The sequence below is a fragment of the Narcine bancroftii genome, chromosome 11 (genome assembly GCF_036971445.1).
Source record: "Narcine bancroftii isolate sNarBan1 chromosome 11, sNarBan1.hap1, whole genome shotgun sequence".
Lineage (NCBI taxonomy): Eukaryota > Metazoa > Chordata > Chondrichthyes > Torpediniformes > Narcinidae > Narcine > Narcine bancroftii.
Genome location: NC_091479.1, coordinates 7971258 through 7990038, shown reverse-complemented (window position 1 = coordinate 7990038; position 18781 = coordinate 7971258). Strand labels below are relative to the sequence as shown.

General features: G+C 42.3%; 1 protein-coding gene across 15 annotated transcripts in view; it reads right to left on the bottom strand.

Moving 5' to 3' along the window:
- ppip5k1a (diphosphoinositol pentakisphosphate kinase 1a) overlaps nt 1-18781 on the bottom strand; it is a 184893-nt gene that overhangs the window by 33554 nt on the left and 132558 nt on the right. For all 15 annotated transcript variants that reach the window (XM_069902475.1, XM_069902482.1, XM_069902469.1 and 12 more), the window contains 7 exons: nt 17626-17849; nt 12376-12503; nt 11319-11433; nt 10972-11079; nt 7143-7259; nt 5948-6115; nt 2744-2837 (listed from right to left, as the gene is read on the bottom strand). In XM_069902475.1, the coding sequence (XP_069758576.1) occupies nt 2744-2837; nt 5948-6115; nt 7143-7259; nt 10972-11079; nt 11319-11433; nt 12376-12503; nt 17626-17849 (954 nt within the window). The remainder of the gene's footprint in view (nt 1-2743; nt 2838-5947; nt 6116-7142; nt 7260-10971; nt 11080-11318; nt 11434-12375; nt 12504-17625; nt 17850-18781) is intronic.

Below are 18781 nucleotides of genomic sequence, written 5' to 3'. Positions count from 1 at the left end.
ACTGCGTGTTTTGTTGGGTTCTACCTGCACAATCAGGTGACAACGAACTTGACTGGGTCAAACAACAAGGCAAACAGATCTCACAGAATTCCTGATGATCTTTCAAAGGGGCGGTGACGTCGATCTGCATTGATCCAGCACTCAGCTGAACATCACCGACACAGCGTTGTGATCCTAACAGACGATGACCTCGAGAAATTCCTCCTTGCAAATCCAAAGCCATTGTGGCATGCGTGTGTGTAACCTCCTTCAGCCTAACAATCCTCCAGTAACTAAAGGACATATATTGATTTTGATTGTCAGCGCTAAATGTGCTTGAGAACAATGACTAGGAGGTCCAAATTTTATTGCATGTAAGACTTTCGAATCAGATGTCTAAGTGAACTGACTGATGGCTGATCCTCGCACTCACTGAGCTCTAGTGACCAAAGGTGAACCTCTCCCCATTGACGTTCCTCCATTGCCATGGTCCACATTGCCCCAATTCCACCACTGGGGTTGAAATGGACCACAAGTTCCAGCCCAAAGCCTCTCATCTTCTGTCACCCTCACCCATCATTTGTGTTCTTGCCAATCTCTATCCTTCAATCACTATTGCCAAGACCATCACTAAAATCGTCATTATCGATGATGTTGCTTGTGAGAGGTGGCGCTGGGAAAAAAATGACAGCATTTTCTATGCAGAGTTCACCTGAAGTGGTGAATGTGGGTTCAATTTTAACTAAATTTAATGTACCAATTTATTTTTAATTAAAAAAAAAACAATTTAATTAAAAGCAATTAACATATTTAAGAAGAATTTGGACATGTATGGGAGGGTTATGGAGGTCGATGGACTGGGTGCAGGTCAGTGGGACTAGGCAAAAATAGTTCGGCACAGACGAGAAGGGCCTGTTTCTGCTCTGTAATGTTCTACAGTTCTATAAAGTTCATTGGTGTAAAATGGTTCAGATGTCCTAAGGTTATGCAAGCATCTCCTTTTTTCTCATGTGATTCAGGGTTAACATTGTAATGATGCACTCTTGCAGCACTGAGGGGGCTTTTCAGCCAAAATATTTAAAACAAGGCACTGTTAATTTGCACTTATTTACAAGGCTGATGTCCATTTTCTACCAGGAGCAATAGGCATTCAAATCAAGGCCCCAATGCAGAAGCAGATGAAAATAGGAAGCATTTTGTTCTCAGCGCCATTCCTTCCTCACTGAAAAGCTCAAAATCAGTTCACGTTCTCCATAACACTAAAGGATGCATGCCTTTTGTTAAATGGAAGTTCAGTCAAAAGGATCTAAAAAGACACTAGCAATCCCTTCCTGGTCCAACAATACAGTGTGCACATTATATGCCAAGCAATACAGCATATTTCACCCCCTCTTTAATTTGTATTCGTCAAAAGGAGGGCTAGTAAGACATTTGTTGTTTCTGGCATCTCCTTGTTGCATCAAGCAGTGCCAGGCCAGGACAGCTATTAGATGGAAGCTAACAATGCGGCAAGAATGATGGTGTTCACCTCAACCTGAGAGCGCTCCCTATCCCACTTGCTCCATCTGCAACAGTATCAGATCAGACATTATTTATTGTCATGTAATAAAACAGAAATGTAATATTATAGAAAAATGCCTTTAGTCTGCCATAAGATATTTGCAGCCCTTACAGTCAGAAAAAGAGAAGCAAAAGAGAGTTCCCCAGAGTCACCAAGTATGAAATAACATCCAGTTGTTTAGTATAAGCTACCTTTGCTAGGAGCAGACTCAATGAGATGATTGGCCTACTTCTGCTCCTTTATTTTGTGATTTTGCAAACCAGAAAGGCTTAACTGATTTACAGCCAAATTTCCACACTTACTCCTAAAGTGAGAAAAAAAACCCAGACTTCTAATTCCTGATATTTAGTGAGCAGAAGTGCTATCCTGAAGAGCAATGCAGACCTGGGTTTCTAATTGCCTTTAAATGCCTGGAAAGTTCAGCGTTTTGGGCGCAGAAGGAGCCCAGTCTCTGTCTGCTCCACGAAAGAGCTTCCAATTCCTTTGAAGAGTGGAAATTCTCCACACTCTCTGCCTGTTCAGGGCCATTCATTAACATTTTCCTAACCTCACTGGTCTTTCAAATCTCTCCCATTCCGCTTATTAAATCAGTACCACTGGCAAACTTCACTAATTATCTTGCAAAATATGGCCATTTGTACCAAGCTTTCTTTTAATCTTGTTCTAATGAAAGCTGTGTTATTCTTCTCTCCCTGAGATCCTATCTTAGTACGTCTTATCCCTATGCTTGCAGTGGCCTTGACATGATTCCTACAGGGCACAAGAGGCTGAAGACCAGCATATAACCTCCGCTAACTCGTTCTTTACATTCTTCCTTATTTGAAATGCGTGCTTCTCCCTCTCTCCAAAACTGTCCATGTAGCATAGAAATAGATTATGGAAAATTTACAACTGAGGGGGCCATCCAAGCTGTCCAACAAGAACTAGCCAGGTAAATCCCACCACTCCCATAGTCCCACAGTTCTTCAAATCCAATCCATGTACAATTTTTATAGCAGACTGCAATCAGGAACAGCTCCTCAAGGAACCTCAATGCCTGAGGAAACGTCCCTCCAACGAAGTTTGGTTGAAAGGATCCTTTATAACAAGTGCTGAGAAGGTAGTCCTGGATCCCGTTCACAAGCAGTTACTGTGCCATGGGGATAGTAAGACCAAGAAGCAACTCTATCATTCTACAAGCTTCAGCACCTCAAGATCTCTTACCTAGTCCGCTCTGCTTCACGTCAGACATCTGCCTGGAATATGGCGGAATCAGAAGCCGGTATCCACTGTACTTGGGGGAACTTTCTGACAGTACCTAGCAAGAAAAAGAAAAAATGTTTTAACATAAAACGGCAAACTTCAGGACTCTCAATAACTGGCTGATCTGAGAAGATCTGGTTTGCTGTCAGTGGACTACTGTAAACAACATGGGGCACAGTCACGGCCAATGCCCCCTCAGACAGGGAAAAAGATGCAGCATTTAAACTGGAGAACTCCAGCCAATCCAAAATAGCTCCCTGCATCCCAAGACGCAGGATTTCCGCAGTACTACTGATTCACAATCCAATTAAAAGCACAGAAATACTGGAGGAACTCAGCTGGTAACACACAGGAGGTAAGATGTATAACTGATGTTCTGAGCCGGAGCCACTCTATCACATCTAGAGTGCAACCTCACCTTGAAATGCCATTCCCACTTTGTCTCAATTACATTGCCATAACATTCCACATAACTAAATAAAGTGAACTGACAAAGAGCCTCCCCTTCCTCCAACTTCTCACCAAGGTAACCAGAGCTTGGGAGTGCCCCAGCCTGCAAACACCCTTTTTTTTAAATCAAGTTGAACTTTGCATCCCTTTGACCTCTCTGTGGTTTAAACAGAACTCATTACCATGCTCAACATTTCTTTAGAAACGCACAGTAAATGTTGGAGGAACTCAGGCAGAATCGAAGCATCCATAGGAGGTAAAGATCTATTACTGATGTTTGGGGCATGAGCCCTTCAAGGTAAGAGCAAAGAACAGGAAGGTGTCAGAATAAAGACTGAAGACTGGCAGGGTCTGTGTATCCTTTTAAATGATCCCTTTCAGATTCCAATCTTCCGACTTGCATTGACTTCACAATGCAGACCAAAATTCATTTAACTGGTGCCCTTTCAAACCAAGAGTCGAAGAGCAGAAAGTTATGGGATCTCTTGGCCTCTCTGGCACCTTGGCCAGCACTGATTATCTGGCTCATCAGTCTTTCAGTGGGCAAAACTTTTCACCCGCAGTTCTCCAGCAGCTCCAGCTCTCTCATGCAATTTTCTCCAGGCCTCTTCATGACTTTTAGTTGTTGGGTCAGGCTGCTAATCTCTACACATCTGTCCAAATTTCTGAAAGCAGATCCCAAATAAGAGCAGGCAATTTTAGCCAGGCTATTCAAACTTTGCTGGAAGGGCTCAGCAGATCAAGCAACATCAGTGAGAGAAAAAGAATGGTCAACGTTTTGAGCCAAAGCTCTTTATTGTGTGAGCATCTTCAACGCAAGGAGCATTGTGGTTCAGAAGGTGATTCACTATCACTTTCCAGAGCAATTAGGATGGCTGGCCTTGCTAATCTCATGCAGATCCAAAAAAAAAACAAAAGGCACATTTAAATCTTGGAGAAGGCAAGTATTAACAGAGTTTGGAGTGAAACATGAATGTGTGCAGACGCTACAATTCCAATAAAAACTGAGTTTATCTGTTAAAAACCAAGTCTCAATTCCAATAAAAACTGAGTTTATCTGTTAAAAACCAAGTCAATAACATTGGAAACAGCCTCTCAACTGCCAACATCCATGTGATACTTGATTCTCTAAGAAAAATATTAAATAGATTTCTGGAATGCAAAATTTTCAATTGAAATAAGACAATTTTACATTCTGATTCAGGAAGCCTAAGTCAAATGGTATAGACTTACAACCATAATTGAGACACAATTTTGAGGATCTCAAAATGGACACAAGTTGGAATTTTGCCCGTTTGCGTGGAGTACCAAAGTCTTAAAGCAAACTACCACAGGGATACAGGGCATGCAAGAGCCAAAATGTGGGTACTTACCTTGTTGGTCAGCGCCTGGGGTCCAAAGAGTGGGAGTGGCCATCTTGATTCCTGTGTGCTTGCGCAAGTCTTTGGTTGGTGCATGCGTGGTAAGTTTGCGTATTGCCGTTCAGTTGGCGCATGCACAGTGGATTCACATATTGGAGTTTGGTTGGCACTTAAGCAAGAGTTAAGTGCCCTGACGATATTGAATTCTTGCCCATAATTCTCAAGCAGGTGCAAACCAAACTCCAATATGCAAACCCACCCCGCATGCACCAACCGAAGACTTGTGCACGCACACAAGAATCAAGATGGCTGCGCCTAGTCTATGGACTCCAGGACACGGACTAACAAGTTAAGTAGACACATTTTGGCTCTTCCATGCCCTGTGTCCCTCTGAGAGTTCATCAAATAAACATAAACCACCTAACTTTTATTTTTTTTTTAAATTTATTGTTTAATTTTCAGTCGTATGCCGGATGGTTGCAAGTCAGGGACAACCTGCAATCCTGAAGCAATATCCAGCAGAATCAATATATTCCTCAAAAACATTTGTTAACTAATATTTGTTGGAATAATTAAAGTTCAGCTTCTTTTATTAAATTACACTAATATAGTTCCAAGCACTTCACAGAATAACAAACGTATTTACAGAGCCACATATGAAGATGTTTGATGAAACTTGGGTCAAATGCTTAGCTAGAGAGAAATAGCATCTTGGAAAAAAGAGAGAGACAAAGAAGTTTAGGAAGGGAACTCTGCTGCCTGGGTGCTTGGCAGCCTGACCCAGCTGACAATAGCAGAGGGGATGATCAGAGACCAAAATATGAGCAGAAAGATCACAGTGAGCTGTCGGACTGGAGGAGATTACAGAGAAAGAACAGGGTTTGGCCCTGTAGGGATTTAAAGATCGAGGATGAGCATTTTTAAAAAGCAGCTGCAAACTTCTTCAGATGTCAAATGTTTATGATGGAATTATAGTTATTAAAAAGAATAAATTACAAGAGCTACATAAAAATTTCAAAATAAACTCCAATTGAAAATCTTAGTGTGTAAATCATTCAACAGTCTGCATTTCTATTTATAAGATTATTTGTGGTTTAACATTAAGCAAAAATTGGTCTTGCTCTCTTTTGATCATCATGGAAATGTTCATGAGATCATCAACGTAAGTCTAGGACATGAAGGGATAGAGAAATTATGTTGCAGAAGAAACCTTTCATCTCAATCTGTCCTGCACACAATTCCAGCCTTCAGAACTGGTAGAGTTTCGCTACGCTGCCTGCTCAGGATAACGAGGGGTGAGAAACGGAGAAATATTTCAAAACAGTGCATGTCGACATCTACTGGGAATACTTACTTCCATGGAGCCCATCTTCCGCGTCTTGGTCAGGACAGACTTCCTGTGGCTGAGAAAGGACTCAGTTGGCTGAGGTAAGGCTGGAAGAAATCCATCCACGTCATCGTTCCCTCGGTTCTCTGAAAGATCTTCCATGCTGCCCTGATCGGTCTTGGAGCCACCTTCATTCTACGGAGGGAAGAAAGCCTCTATTACAACCAACTCCAAAAAAAATGTTATCGATGATGACAGGTTGAGAGGCTAGAGCAAGATGATAAATAAAGAATTTCATTGCTTCTCAAAATAGCTGTCAATGCCAAAGAGGTAAAAATGTGTGCATCAACCGCTGGAATCAGTTGGGTGAATGCATGGATGGATGGATCTGTTGGTCTAATTAGAGCAAACACAACAAGATGGACTAAATGATCGCTTTCTGCATCTATGAAGATCTTGCTGCAATGAAATTTCATCACTCTGTTGGTGGTCTTTTACATTTTGGATTACTTTATGCTTCCCCTTTCACAACAGCTGCTGTTATATCCATTTATCTGGGTAAAATTGGAGTATGTCCAGGGAACAATTTATTTCAGCTCCTGAGCCTTCCCACCTTTGAAATGGTGCAGATTAATATAATCCTAACCATTACAAAACAAAAGCAATAAAGGAATAAGAGAAAGCAGTAATGGAACATATATTTTATTATGTTTATAAAATTTTAATTTGCTTGAAAATAATAGTTTGCAAAAGCTGTGCTACATAGCACTTGAGCTTTTAAAATGACCCTCTATGAAGCTATTGTGTCTGACTATTTTCAAAGGTCACAGAGAGAGTCACTGGCTTGTAAAAGAAATACAAAAATTAAAGCATCTGCCAAAAACAATACAAGCAGCATTGTCCAAATTCATGAAAACAATTTGTTAAATTGCAAATTCTGCCAATCTATTTCACCAGATTCGCAACCAAAGCTCCCCCTTGAGGCCATATCCCAGCAACGGTGGCTCAAAAGGAGGCCGAAACATTCTCCTGCAAGTTAAACACCATGCCCAAAGTCTCTGGGGTAGGACTGGAACACACAACCGTGCAACATGAAGTCTCCGAATTGAGGTGCAGCTGACAAAAGAATTTTAAGATAATTTTGGACAATAAGACGGCGCAGAAGAGAATATATTTTTTTTTGTCATTGAGAAAGGGGTTACGTTGACAGACAGTAAATTACCTCAGCAGAGGCTGGACGAAAGCCAGATCCCGTGGGGGCATTTTCATCCTCATCACATCCCTTAGCCCCTGGACTGAAGTGAAGCTCCACATGAAATCGCTCTTCGGAAGAAGGGTCCTGTAAGAAAGAACAGAACATTGCAAAACCACATTGCATCAGTTACAGTTGCAGAGGTGGTGATATTAGTAAAGCTTTGAATAAACACAAAAGTTCTTGGTTTTGCTTAACCTTAATACATCAATTATGCCCTAGCTGTGACCTGGAATGCATTTCAGGGGTGCTGGGGGAAGCTGGTACCAAGTTGGGATTTATTGTACAGTACAAACATGACATCACAGACAACCCTGAGATTCTTTTCCCTGCGGGCCAGGCAGAATTATTACCTACTGGTAGTGCAAAAAAAATGTATTCAGGAAAAGATATGTATACAAAATAGAGAAATGGGTTTCAGCATCTGGAATACAAGGAGAGATTGAGCAAATTAGGTCTTTAATCCTTGGAACGTAGAAGGCTGAGAGGGGATTTGATAGAGGTGTTTAAGATAATGAGAGGGATAGATAGAGTTGATGTGGAAAGGCTTTTCCCACTGAGAGTAGGAGAGATGGATACAAGAGGTCATGAGTTGAGAGTTGACGGGCAAAGGTTTAGGAGTACCATGAGGGGGAACTTCTTTACTCAGAGAGTGGTTACTGTGTGGAATGGGCTTTCGGGAAAGGTGGTGGAGGCAGGGTCAATTTTGTCATTTAAGAAAGAGATGGATGAGTATATGGATGGGAGGGGGATGGACAGGGTGCTGGTGGGTGGAATTAGAGGAGGGTACTTGGATCAGTGTGGACTAGAAGGTCCAATTTGGCCTGTTTCCGTGCTGTAATTGTTATATGGTTATATGGTTATAGGAAGGAAGTGAAAACAAACCATCCAATATAGAAAATATTCAGTAATAAATAATGTGCAGAATCCATAAATGGGTCCCTGATTGAGTTTGATGTAGAGAAGTCTGATGGTGAAGGGGGAGCAGCTGTTCCTGAACTTGGGGGTGCGAGTCTTGCGGCACCGACACCTCTTTCCTGATGGCAGCAGCGAGAACAGAGCATGTGCTGGGTGGTGAGGATCCTTGATGATTGCTGAGGTTCTCTGAAGGAAGCTTTACATGTAGATTTTCTCAACACTGGGAGAGCTTTGTCTGTAATGTCCTGGGCTGTGACAAGTACATTTTGCTGGAACATTTAAAGAACTTTTAGATAGGCACACCGATGCAAGAAAAAGAGGGTTATGGTGTGAGGTCAGGAAGGTTTAGTTTGCTGAATAGGTTTATGTAGGTTGGCACAACATCATGGGCCAAAGGGCCTATACTGTGCTGTTATGATCTATGTTCACACACAAGGAAGGATGCAGAAAATAAAAATAGGATATATATTTGAAGAGCTGGAAGATTGGGTAGTCCAAGTAGTTTTTATTATGGATATGTTGGGCCAAATGCCCTTTCATTGCATCATAAATTTTCTATGATTCTAAAGCATTGGGGGCCAATTTAGGGAAAAAGAACCAGACAATTTCCAGAGTTCTGTCATGTGAAAAGCAGAAGAAAAAGGATGATTCTTTTTAAGAGGTCAAGAATAAGCATTCAAAATTATGGGTTTGAAGATCAAAGGAGAAGAATATTGAAGCCAGATACTTGGCTTAAAAATAGAATACAAGAGACTGTCAAATATTGGAATCTGGAGCAAAAAAAAATTGGGGAAACTCTGGGGTCAAGCAGCACCTGATTGTCATTCTAGTCAAGATTCTGCATCAGGACAGAGAACATAGCAGGAAGATCGTTCAAAGTTCAGATTTATTGTCTGAGTACATATACGACATCACACAACCCTGAGATTCTTTCTGCTGTGGGTCAGGTAGAATGACCATTTATTGGCAGTGAAAAAACTGTACTCATTGCAAACATGTCAACAAATTTTAAAAAACCATCAACTGTCAACAAATTGATTGCAATACAGAGAGAGAAAAAAAATGAATGAAGTGCAAAAGTCCTTCAGTGAGTCTCTGGTTGAGTTTGTTGTTGAGGAGTCTGGTGGTGGAGGGGGAGCATTATCTGATAATGTAGTATAAATATACTAGAAAGTGGTGGAGGGGTAGCAGCTGTTCCAGGATCTGATAATCTAGTATAAATATACTAGAAAGAGATGAGAGACAGGGGCTGGGAGGTGATAGGTGGAACCAATAAAGTCGGGGATGATGGGCAGATGGAGCCAGGTTAGGGACAGTGGGATTGCTTTTAAACAAGAGCGAATTCCTGTTACTTCAAATTATGCTACAAAAAGTGGAGATTCATTAGTAGGTGCAATTGGATATACAGTGTAAAAAAAAATTGACTAGCTTAGGAAATTATGCAAATGAGGAGGGAATACTGTATATGTTGGTGTATAAAACAACCCCCAGAATTTCCACTTACAATGCAAATGGCAGCTCATTCCACACTCCCACCACTCACTGAAAAGAGTGTAGCTTAAAACTTACATTTTAAGTGGAAATTCTGGCAAATCTTGCACTCAACAGTCACTAGTGGAGTAATGCTGTTGTGTTACTTTAAAAGCAAATTACCCAGTAAAATAGTTTAAACTTTATTAGTGTATTTTAAAAATAAACAACCATTGGCTCCTTTAACAGGCCGCTTAAAGAGCTGACAGGAGTCAGACTAGACAGATGGACCCTGAGGGGGAGTGCTGAGACTTCGCTATCGAGGTTCGCTTTGTATACTTGCCGCGGTGGAGCACTGTCAAGGTCCAGATTTTATGCTCAGCGTATAAGACGAGCCCTGGTTTTGGGGTGATATTTTTAAGTTTCGTCTTGCCTTAAACGCCAGCATATATGGTATTTTGAACTGCTTTTTCAAGGAGCCAGCATCTTAAGGAAGACAACGTAACCATAGAGAAGAGGCAACAGAGAGGCATGTTGGGGAAATAGGTGAATGGAAAAGCTAAAATAATACCAGACAATGTTGGAGACACTCAGCAGGTCCCCAGTGTCTGTGGGAAGAGAAACATTGCAAGTCTGGGCCTTTGATTAGAAGTGGGGAAGGAAAAAAAAATCATATTAGTTTTCAGTAAGAGAGGTTGGGGGGAGCAATGAGCAGAAGAAAGGGAATGTTTCTGGTAGGGCAAATAGGTTAATGAGTATAGGTGCAAAGAGACAGTGTTGCTTTGTCTGAGTGATTTGTCATCAATGGTGAGGCTGTGAAATATCAGACCCAGACTATGTAAAGAAAGGCAGAAACAGCCTACACGCACAGAAAGGGTGAGTGCTGTGCAAGTTTGCCCAAAGTTGGAGAATTCAATATCATGACGAAGGCTGCAACGTGCCCAGGAGGCAAATGAGGTGCTGTTCCAGTTTGAATTGGGCCTTGCTGTAACAGTGAAGGAGACCAGACAGCAAGTTGCAGTGTTTTGACCACATAAACAGGCCCTTCGGCCCACCAAGTCTACGCCGAATACCATGCCAAATTAAAGCTAAATTTTCTCTGCCGGCACACGATTCATGTCTCTTCATCTCCTGCATGTATACATCTAGAAGCCTTAAACTATCACGGCTGCTTTCACCAATACCCTTGGCAGCACATTTCAGGCACACACTCCTCCTTTACTCCTACTGTTCATCTTATCTGGATAAGCCCTTGAGGAAAATTAACTTGCAGAGTTTCAGGGGATAAAGCTGGGAAACTGGTCTGACTGGATCAATGCTGACAAAAATTCAATGGGCCAAATGGCCACCTTCCGGCACTGTAAATGCATAGTGCTGCATCTGAAGAAGGGAGTATTTCAATGGGCTGTACCTTATTATTATCTTCGTACAACATGATAACAATCTGAGTCATGTAGTTCAGTTCTGAGACTGCTCCGAGATAGTCCATAGCTCTTTTCCACTGCTGATCCTTTAGCTCCTGAGAATCGGATAGAAAAGTCTATTAACTCAGATGAGGTGTCTAAAATATTCTGTGACAGACTGAATAGGTGGCCGTGGAGAAGGGGAAGGGTGCGGACAACAAAAGAGAGATGGAAGAGAGCACTGAGGTACTCACTGACTGCTGGGAATGTTAGGTTAATTAATTAAGACATTCTCTCCTTTTAACTTTTGTTGAGCACGGACTCTTGAACAAAAGGTGGGACGGGTGCTACTTACTCCCAGGAGACCTCCATAACGAAATAAGCTCAGTAAAGAATGAACATGGCTCTCACTCGTAAAATACAACCGTGTTCGGACGTGGCGTCCTGGAGACATCACCCCTCTGGAATAGCTGAACAACAAGACAAAAAAGAATCAAGAGAGCAATGTTATGCCCAAGGAATCAAGAGTAGACTTGCTTTCCTATGGTGTCTTTCTCAGGCAAGTTACACTCAATGGAGCACTTATAATATGTTGAATTGTACGAAATGCAAGTTTCCACAAGCAGGAACCCAATAATGACCAGATCATGTTGAAAGGATTGGGATCCTGAGGGTGGTATCTCCTGGTATTTCTTGAATTTATGGTATTGGATCTTCTACATCTCTCCTCCTCTAAAATGAAGATCAGACTCTTTGTTTAATGTGATCCTGTTAGCGTAGCGTCTAGCGCAATGCTGTTACAGCGCCAGCGATCGGGACAGGGGCTTGAAACTGGCATTGACTGTAAGGAGTTTGTACGTTCTCCCTGTGTCTGCATGTGTTTTCCCCGATGGCTACGATTTCCTCCCACCATTCAAAACACACCAAGGTTTTAGGTCAATTGGGTGTAATTGGGCGGCACGGGCTCGTGGACCGGAAGGGTCTGTTACCATGAAATAAAAAATAGAAATGATGGAACTGTAAATCCTCAATCCATGCAATTTAGCTTCCAGAGTTACACAGGACCACGTATCACGATTGGGGGAAAGAGATTCAGCCTATATCATGCTTTTGCCTCCTCTTTGAAGTAAGTCTCAATGAGTCCACTCCCCACCTCTCGGCCAGCACTAGTAAGTTTGTTTCCCTTTCAACTAAACCAGAGTTAATTATTGAAACTACTTCACCCACTGTTTCACATAATGGATTCAGATTATATTTTAAAAATTCTTTACCATCGTGTTTTTTTATTAAATGCTTATAAACTTGAAATATTTTGCATCTCTTCCCTCCAGAGACAAAGTGCCACCAACTTCATCAAGTACGAGTTTTCAGAAAGCAGCCAAGGCTCGTGCGGTGAGAGGTGGTGGACTTACAGTGGGTGCAGTTTGTTGACAGATTCGTCTTCATGCGTCCTTTGTAAATCTAGCTGCATCTTTCTGATCAGTGGAAGGCAATATCCATAGGCAATATCCAGCTTCTCTTCCTTATTGATACCGTATTCCTATCAAAAGGAAAACCTAATGAATGGCTGCAACATGGCAATCTAGTAAAAAGGATCAAGCTACAGCACAGAAAACAGGCCATTCAGCCCCTCTAGTCTGTGCCGACCATCATCTCCATAGTCCCCACTGACCTGCTCCCATTCCATAACCCTCCAGGCCTCTCCCATCCATGTCAATTTATTCATAAAACACATGAATGAGCCCGGATCCATCACATCAAATGGCAGCTCATTCCACACTCCCACCACTCTCTGACTTGTTGCCAAAAAACCTCTGAAACGAATGAAACTCGGCATCGGGATGAAACTCAGCCACAAATTTCATTTGTGAAACACAACCATGTTTGAAAATGGCATCCTGGAGACATCATCTCTCTGGAATAACTGAACACTCGCACTTGGGATGGGAGGAGCGGGTGAAATACTGTACAGACGTTTACTCTCGATTAATCAGCAATACTTTCTCTGTTTCAAATAATTAATATGACCATAAGAGATGGAAGACTTGATTGCCTGAACTATCCCAGACTGAAAAATTCCAGTGCAAGGTATGCCCAGAAAACTGGCATTTGTGCCTTCTGCAATGGAGAATGTCAAACTCTCATCAGCGAAAACAGAGAAGGAATTAGTGTACTGTGCAAAGAAGCACATTAACAACAAGCCAGGAAAGCAGACCGCAAACCAAATTCCTATTCCCTGATTACACTATTTATTGGGTTGACACTGTTACCAACGCACTCAAAAGCTGAAATATCTTTCATGTACATATAAAAGAGAGACAAGTAGAGAGAAAGGCAAATTGAGAAAGAGAAAGGCAGACAGAGAATTCTGTCAAGGCCAACAAAAGAAATAATGTAGTACACTTTACGGCATATAAAGAGGGTTAATGAGAGCATCTAACTCACGGTCGTGGCAACCATGAGTTTGTGTCACTGTAAAAATACATTTGGAAACAAGTGTTCAGTTAACTACAGAATGGAGCATCCTAGAATGAAAAATAATCGGAGACTTATATCCATTGCAATTCTGAAGCAGAGCAGACTGTGCGTGCAGACAGCACCCGCATAGCTTGAATACTAAAGCTTTGTCCACAGTGAGAAACGTCACCATTGGGGAAATGTTTGGAGAGAGATTTATGATCAGACAATAAGGCAGGCTCCATCCCATTTAACATGATGATTTAAAATGAAATGTGCCAAAACTGTTGGCATGTTAAGACCAAAGGTGTAAAGACCAACAGTTTAACTGCAGCTCTCCGTTGTGTGTGGCATTAGCCTCAGTGATTATTTATTAGTTATTATCTCACTTCTCATGCATGAGAAATACACAAGGAAATGACAATCATGGAAAAAAGGAACAGTAAATAAAGCCAACTGCAGGAGGGACCAGAGAAAATTATTTTAATTTAGTTTTACTATAATTCAATTATCGCAAAAGGTTCTAAAAAATGGTTCCAAAGCCTCCAAACTCTGTAATTCCTCCATGATCTCTCTACCTTATGATTCTTTGCTCCTTTCAGGTACTCTTTGAAACTTACCATTCTAACTTACAATTTTGGTCATTCGTTCCATTATCACCTTGTGTTGTAGTCTCAAATTTTGCCTGATGTTAGTGTCCCTACAAATCACCTTGGGAATGCATTACTACATTGCAGATACTATTCCGAAGGACTCATACGAATCCAAGTTGATGCTGGGAATCATTCACCTCATAGAAGGTTCTGGGCTGATGAAAACACATTTAAATTACAAGGACTGCCAGGGCCCTGGAATTAGAACACAGGAGGCAGACAGAATACATCAGAATGCAGTGTTTTCAAGCATCTCTGCACGACTGGTGCCATCTAATGACAACGTGACAGAACTTCTTTTTTCATTGTATGTTAATGATTTGGATTGCAGAATAAATAGCTTGGTGGCCAAGTTTAATCGGTGGAGGGACAGGGAGTGAGGAGGAAACAAAGAGGCTGCAGAGGGACTTAGATTAGGAGAATTGACAAAGTGGCAAATGAAATACAACATTGGAAAGTCCACGGTCATGCACATTGGTAGAAGAAATAAAAAGGGCAGGCTATTATTTGGATGGGGACAAAATTCAAAATTCAGAGGTTCAAAAGGACTTGGGAGTCCTCAAGCAGGATTCCGAAAAGGTATCAGTGGAGTGAAGAAGGCGAATGCAATGCCGGCCTTCATTTCTAGACGAATAGGATGCAAGAGCAGGGATATAATGTCAAGGCTTTGTAAGGCCTCACTTGGAGTATGGGGTGCAGTTTTGGAGTCCTTATCTAAGAAAGGATGTGCTGGCATTGGAGAGGGTCCAGAGAAGATTTACAAGAATGATTCCTGAAGTGAACGGATTAGCATATGAGGAACGTTTGGCAGCTCATGGAGTTCATAAAAATAAGAGGGGGGACCTCATAGAAACATTTCAAATGTTGAAAAGCCTGAACAGTTAGATGTAGCTAAGTTGCTTCTCATGGTAAAGGAGTCAAGGACAAAAAAGCACCACTTCAGGATTGAAGGGTATCCACTTAGGACAGAGATGCCCATGATGGAATGGCAGAGCAGACTTGATGGGCCGAGAGGCATATCTATATCTTATGGTCTTTGAGAGGATGTTTTTATTAAGTGTTCAGGAGTGCTGCACTGTCACTATCAGGAAATGGCCCTTAATAGCAACCCTTCCTACTTTAGTCTCAATGCAGCATCTCAACTCCAAACGTCCCCTGACCATTTCTACCCATGGATGCCGCCAAACTTGCTGATTCTTTTCAGCTTCATTGTTTGCTTGCAGTTTTAAATTCCCCCAGAAGAAAACATCTCTGCACACGTCTCCCCACTGATAAACACATCAACTCTGCATCCTCTCTTTTAGGAAATAAGTTTCAACCTGCTTTTTCTCTGCAGTTTCTCATCATCCTTGTAAATCTGCTCTGCTCCTTCCTAAGCTCTCTCTCTCTCTCTCTGTCCTGCTTTATAGTACAGGGGACAGTGTACAAGCAGCATGGACTGGCCATTCCCCTCTCCAATAAATGCTCAAGGCTTTTCTTTGCCAGCAAATGAATTGAGTCATTCGATTTTTTTTTAAATGGTTCAGGTGCTTCCCTCCCTGTGAATGAAAGGTAGACGTCAAGGTTGCAGAAATGCCTCAAAGCAGGTTTTATTTCTGTGCATCAAATCAGCCTTGCATTGGCATTAATTCACCTCATAGAAGGTTCTGGGCTGATGAAAACACATTTAAATTACAAGGACTGCCAGGGCCCTGGAATTAGAACACAGGAGGCAGACAGAATACATCAGAATGCAGTGTTTTCATGCATCTCTGCACGACTGGTGCCATCTAATGACAACGTGACAGAACTGCAGCTCAGCCAGACAACAGTAAACAACTGCAGGCCTTGACAACAAATTACACTGAGCTCCAAAGATTTTGGGCTGCTGATCACGAAAATCATTTAAAGAATTTCCAATCATGTACATTTTTTAGACATAACCAATTTTTGTGATTTTAATTTCAAAATTAAAATTTTATTAAGATTCAATTTATTGTCATTGTAATAAAACAGTGTCGATTTACATGAAATTTCTTTTTGCCTGCTGCATTTGCAGACAGATTCGCCACCGGCAGGAATTGCCTCGGTGCCCCTTACAGTCAGAGAGAGAGAAGCAGAGCCCCCCCCCCCAGAGTCACCGAGTGTCCGAAGATTCAGCTCCAGCACTTCTCGGCACCTCCTCGCATCCCAGTTCCGATATCTGCTACCCCTCCAGCCAGTTCGAGCCAGTCCGCAGCAGTCCGCAGCCCCCGGCGTGAGACTCCTGACAGCAGTCTCCAGCAGCCCACACCTTCCTCACCTCGTCACCAGCAGCCCCGCTGCATGCACTGGTCCCTCAGCCGCAGAGCCCCGTCGTTGACCCGCCGCTGTGGTCACCGTCCCCGCAGGTCATCTCCTCTGCTTCTCCCTCGCAGACGGTGTGCGATCTTCCCGTCCTCTGGTGCCCTGCTCCAGCCCTCCGCTTCCCTGGAGTCGGCAGCCCCTCGTAGTTGCTCCCGATTAATAGGCACTGCCATCTTGGGCACAGACCTGTGGTTGCGAGATTTCGACTGAAACCACAATTGGCTCCCTCAAAAGGCCGATCAGAGCCTGTGTGGAGCCAACAGCAGTCGACTGGGCAGCTGGACCCCGCGGGAGTGAGCATCTCCGCTCCCCACAGGTCGGGATCAGCGGCAGTGGTGCCGCTACAGCGGCTCCGTCAGCGCCACCATCTTCAGGATATTTAGTAATTAAATTAAATGTTAGGTCAACTTCAAGCAGACAAAACAATGAATTGCAACGTGTCATTGAACATTGATTTTCTGCATTCCCACTTGGCCTTCTTCCCCGCTGATCTTGGTGCCATCAGTGACAAACACGGTGAAAGGTTTCACCAGGACCTTGCAACCCTGGAAAAGTGGTATCAGAGCAACTGCAATCCATCAATGCCGGCCGACTATTGTTTGACACTGAGACAAGAGGCATCAGATGCTGAGTACAAACAAAAATCAGCGGCAAAACATTTTTAGGTCAGTTGAACTAACGCAACGTGTCAGCGTCGTGTTGTGATTAAACACGCTAAATTCAATAAAAGTTCATTTCATGTTTCACCAACTTCCTACGTGATAGAGTAAATCTGAAATTATCTGAGTTCAGCTTGAAGTTGTCTATCATAAATCCTTTTTTTTTCAGGAATGAAACCTTTTGGAAAAAAAATTGTTGTCCAGTAGTGTTACTTTACAGTCAGCAGTGCTAAATAAAACAGAAAGTCGTTGACTGCTGGAGTGGCTCAGCAGGTCGGGCAGCACCGAGGGTGAGAAATGGTCAGTTAACCTTCCGGGTTGGGACCATGGATGCAGTCTGACCTGCTGAGCTCCTCCTGCAGCTTATTGTTTGCTCAAGATTCCAGCGTCTGCAGTTTTATTTTGTATTTTTTGTATTTCTCCAAAACAAAAGTCAATCTGGAAGAGGTTCAAATGCAGAAGAGGAATGCGGAAATAGGAAAAAGAAGTGTCAGAGTCATCTGAAATCATTCAGCTCAATAAATGGCCAACAGTTGAACATTCACTAAATCATCCCATTAATTCCTACCTGAGGAATAATGATATCAGCCAGGGCTTTGGAGAGCTTGAAGAGCTCCAGAGTGTCCTCAAGCTTCAAGGCGCTGTTATGCTGCACGTCGTACTTGATGCAGTCATAAATATCTGGAATTTTACTGATGTCATACCGTCCACTCTTCATCCGGAAATCTTTCTCCAGCTTTAACCAGCGTTGCAGCATCAGCTCCAGGGACTCACTGTGATACAATTGAAGGTCTGCAATTGACAAGATCCAGCACATTATGCTGATTCATTCATATCCCTCTTGGCTATGACCATAGTAGTGGACACAGCCCAGGACACAACGGGCAAAACCTTCCCCCGGAACATCTACGGGAATTGCCGTCGGGGAGCAGCAGCCATCAAGGATCCTCACCACCCAGCACAGGCTCTGTTCTCGCTGCTGCCATCAGGAAAGAGGTCTCGGAGATACAAGACTCGCACCCCCAGGTTCAGGAACAGCTGCTCCCCCCTCCACCATCAGACTCCTCAACGACAAACTCAGTCAGGGACTCATTTAAGGACCCTTACTTTTGCACTTTATTTATTAGTGAATATTTTGTTTTCTGTATTGCACAGTTTGTTCCTTCTTGTTTAAATTTCTCTCTTTTGTATATGTATCTTTTCTTGAGGAGTATTTATTTAGAAACTCAATCAAAGACTCATTTAAGGACCCTTACTTTTGCTCTTTATTGATTCTTTTTCTCTCTATTGTACAGCTTGTTTACATGTGTGCGTCGAGGAGAGTTTTTTTTTTAAAAAAACTACCAATAAGTGGTGATTCTGCCTCGCCTGCAGGAAAAAGAATCTCAGGATTGTATGTGATGTCATGAACAGTGCGTTCTTGGATTATAAATCTGAAAAAAATAAAGCATATAGCAAAGAAAATATAAAGCTCTGGAAATGAATGCAAGATCATTTCTCTTTTTCTCCTTGAGATGAAATGAACAAAATGCACCTGTTACATTTGTACATGCGTCCAACTTTATTATGAAAGTTTATTGGGAACACCGACTCAAAATACCTTCAAGAAACAATCATTTCAGCTTGACCAACCTCTCGTGTCCTGCAACTAGTTCTCTGTGCACCTAATTTTCTTTTCTCACATGGGATGAGAGTATTGCAGTAAAATTCCTAGTATCTGGAAT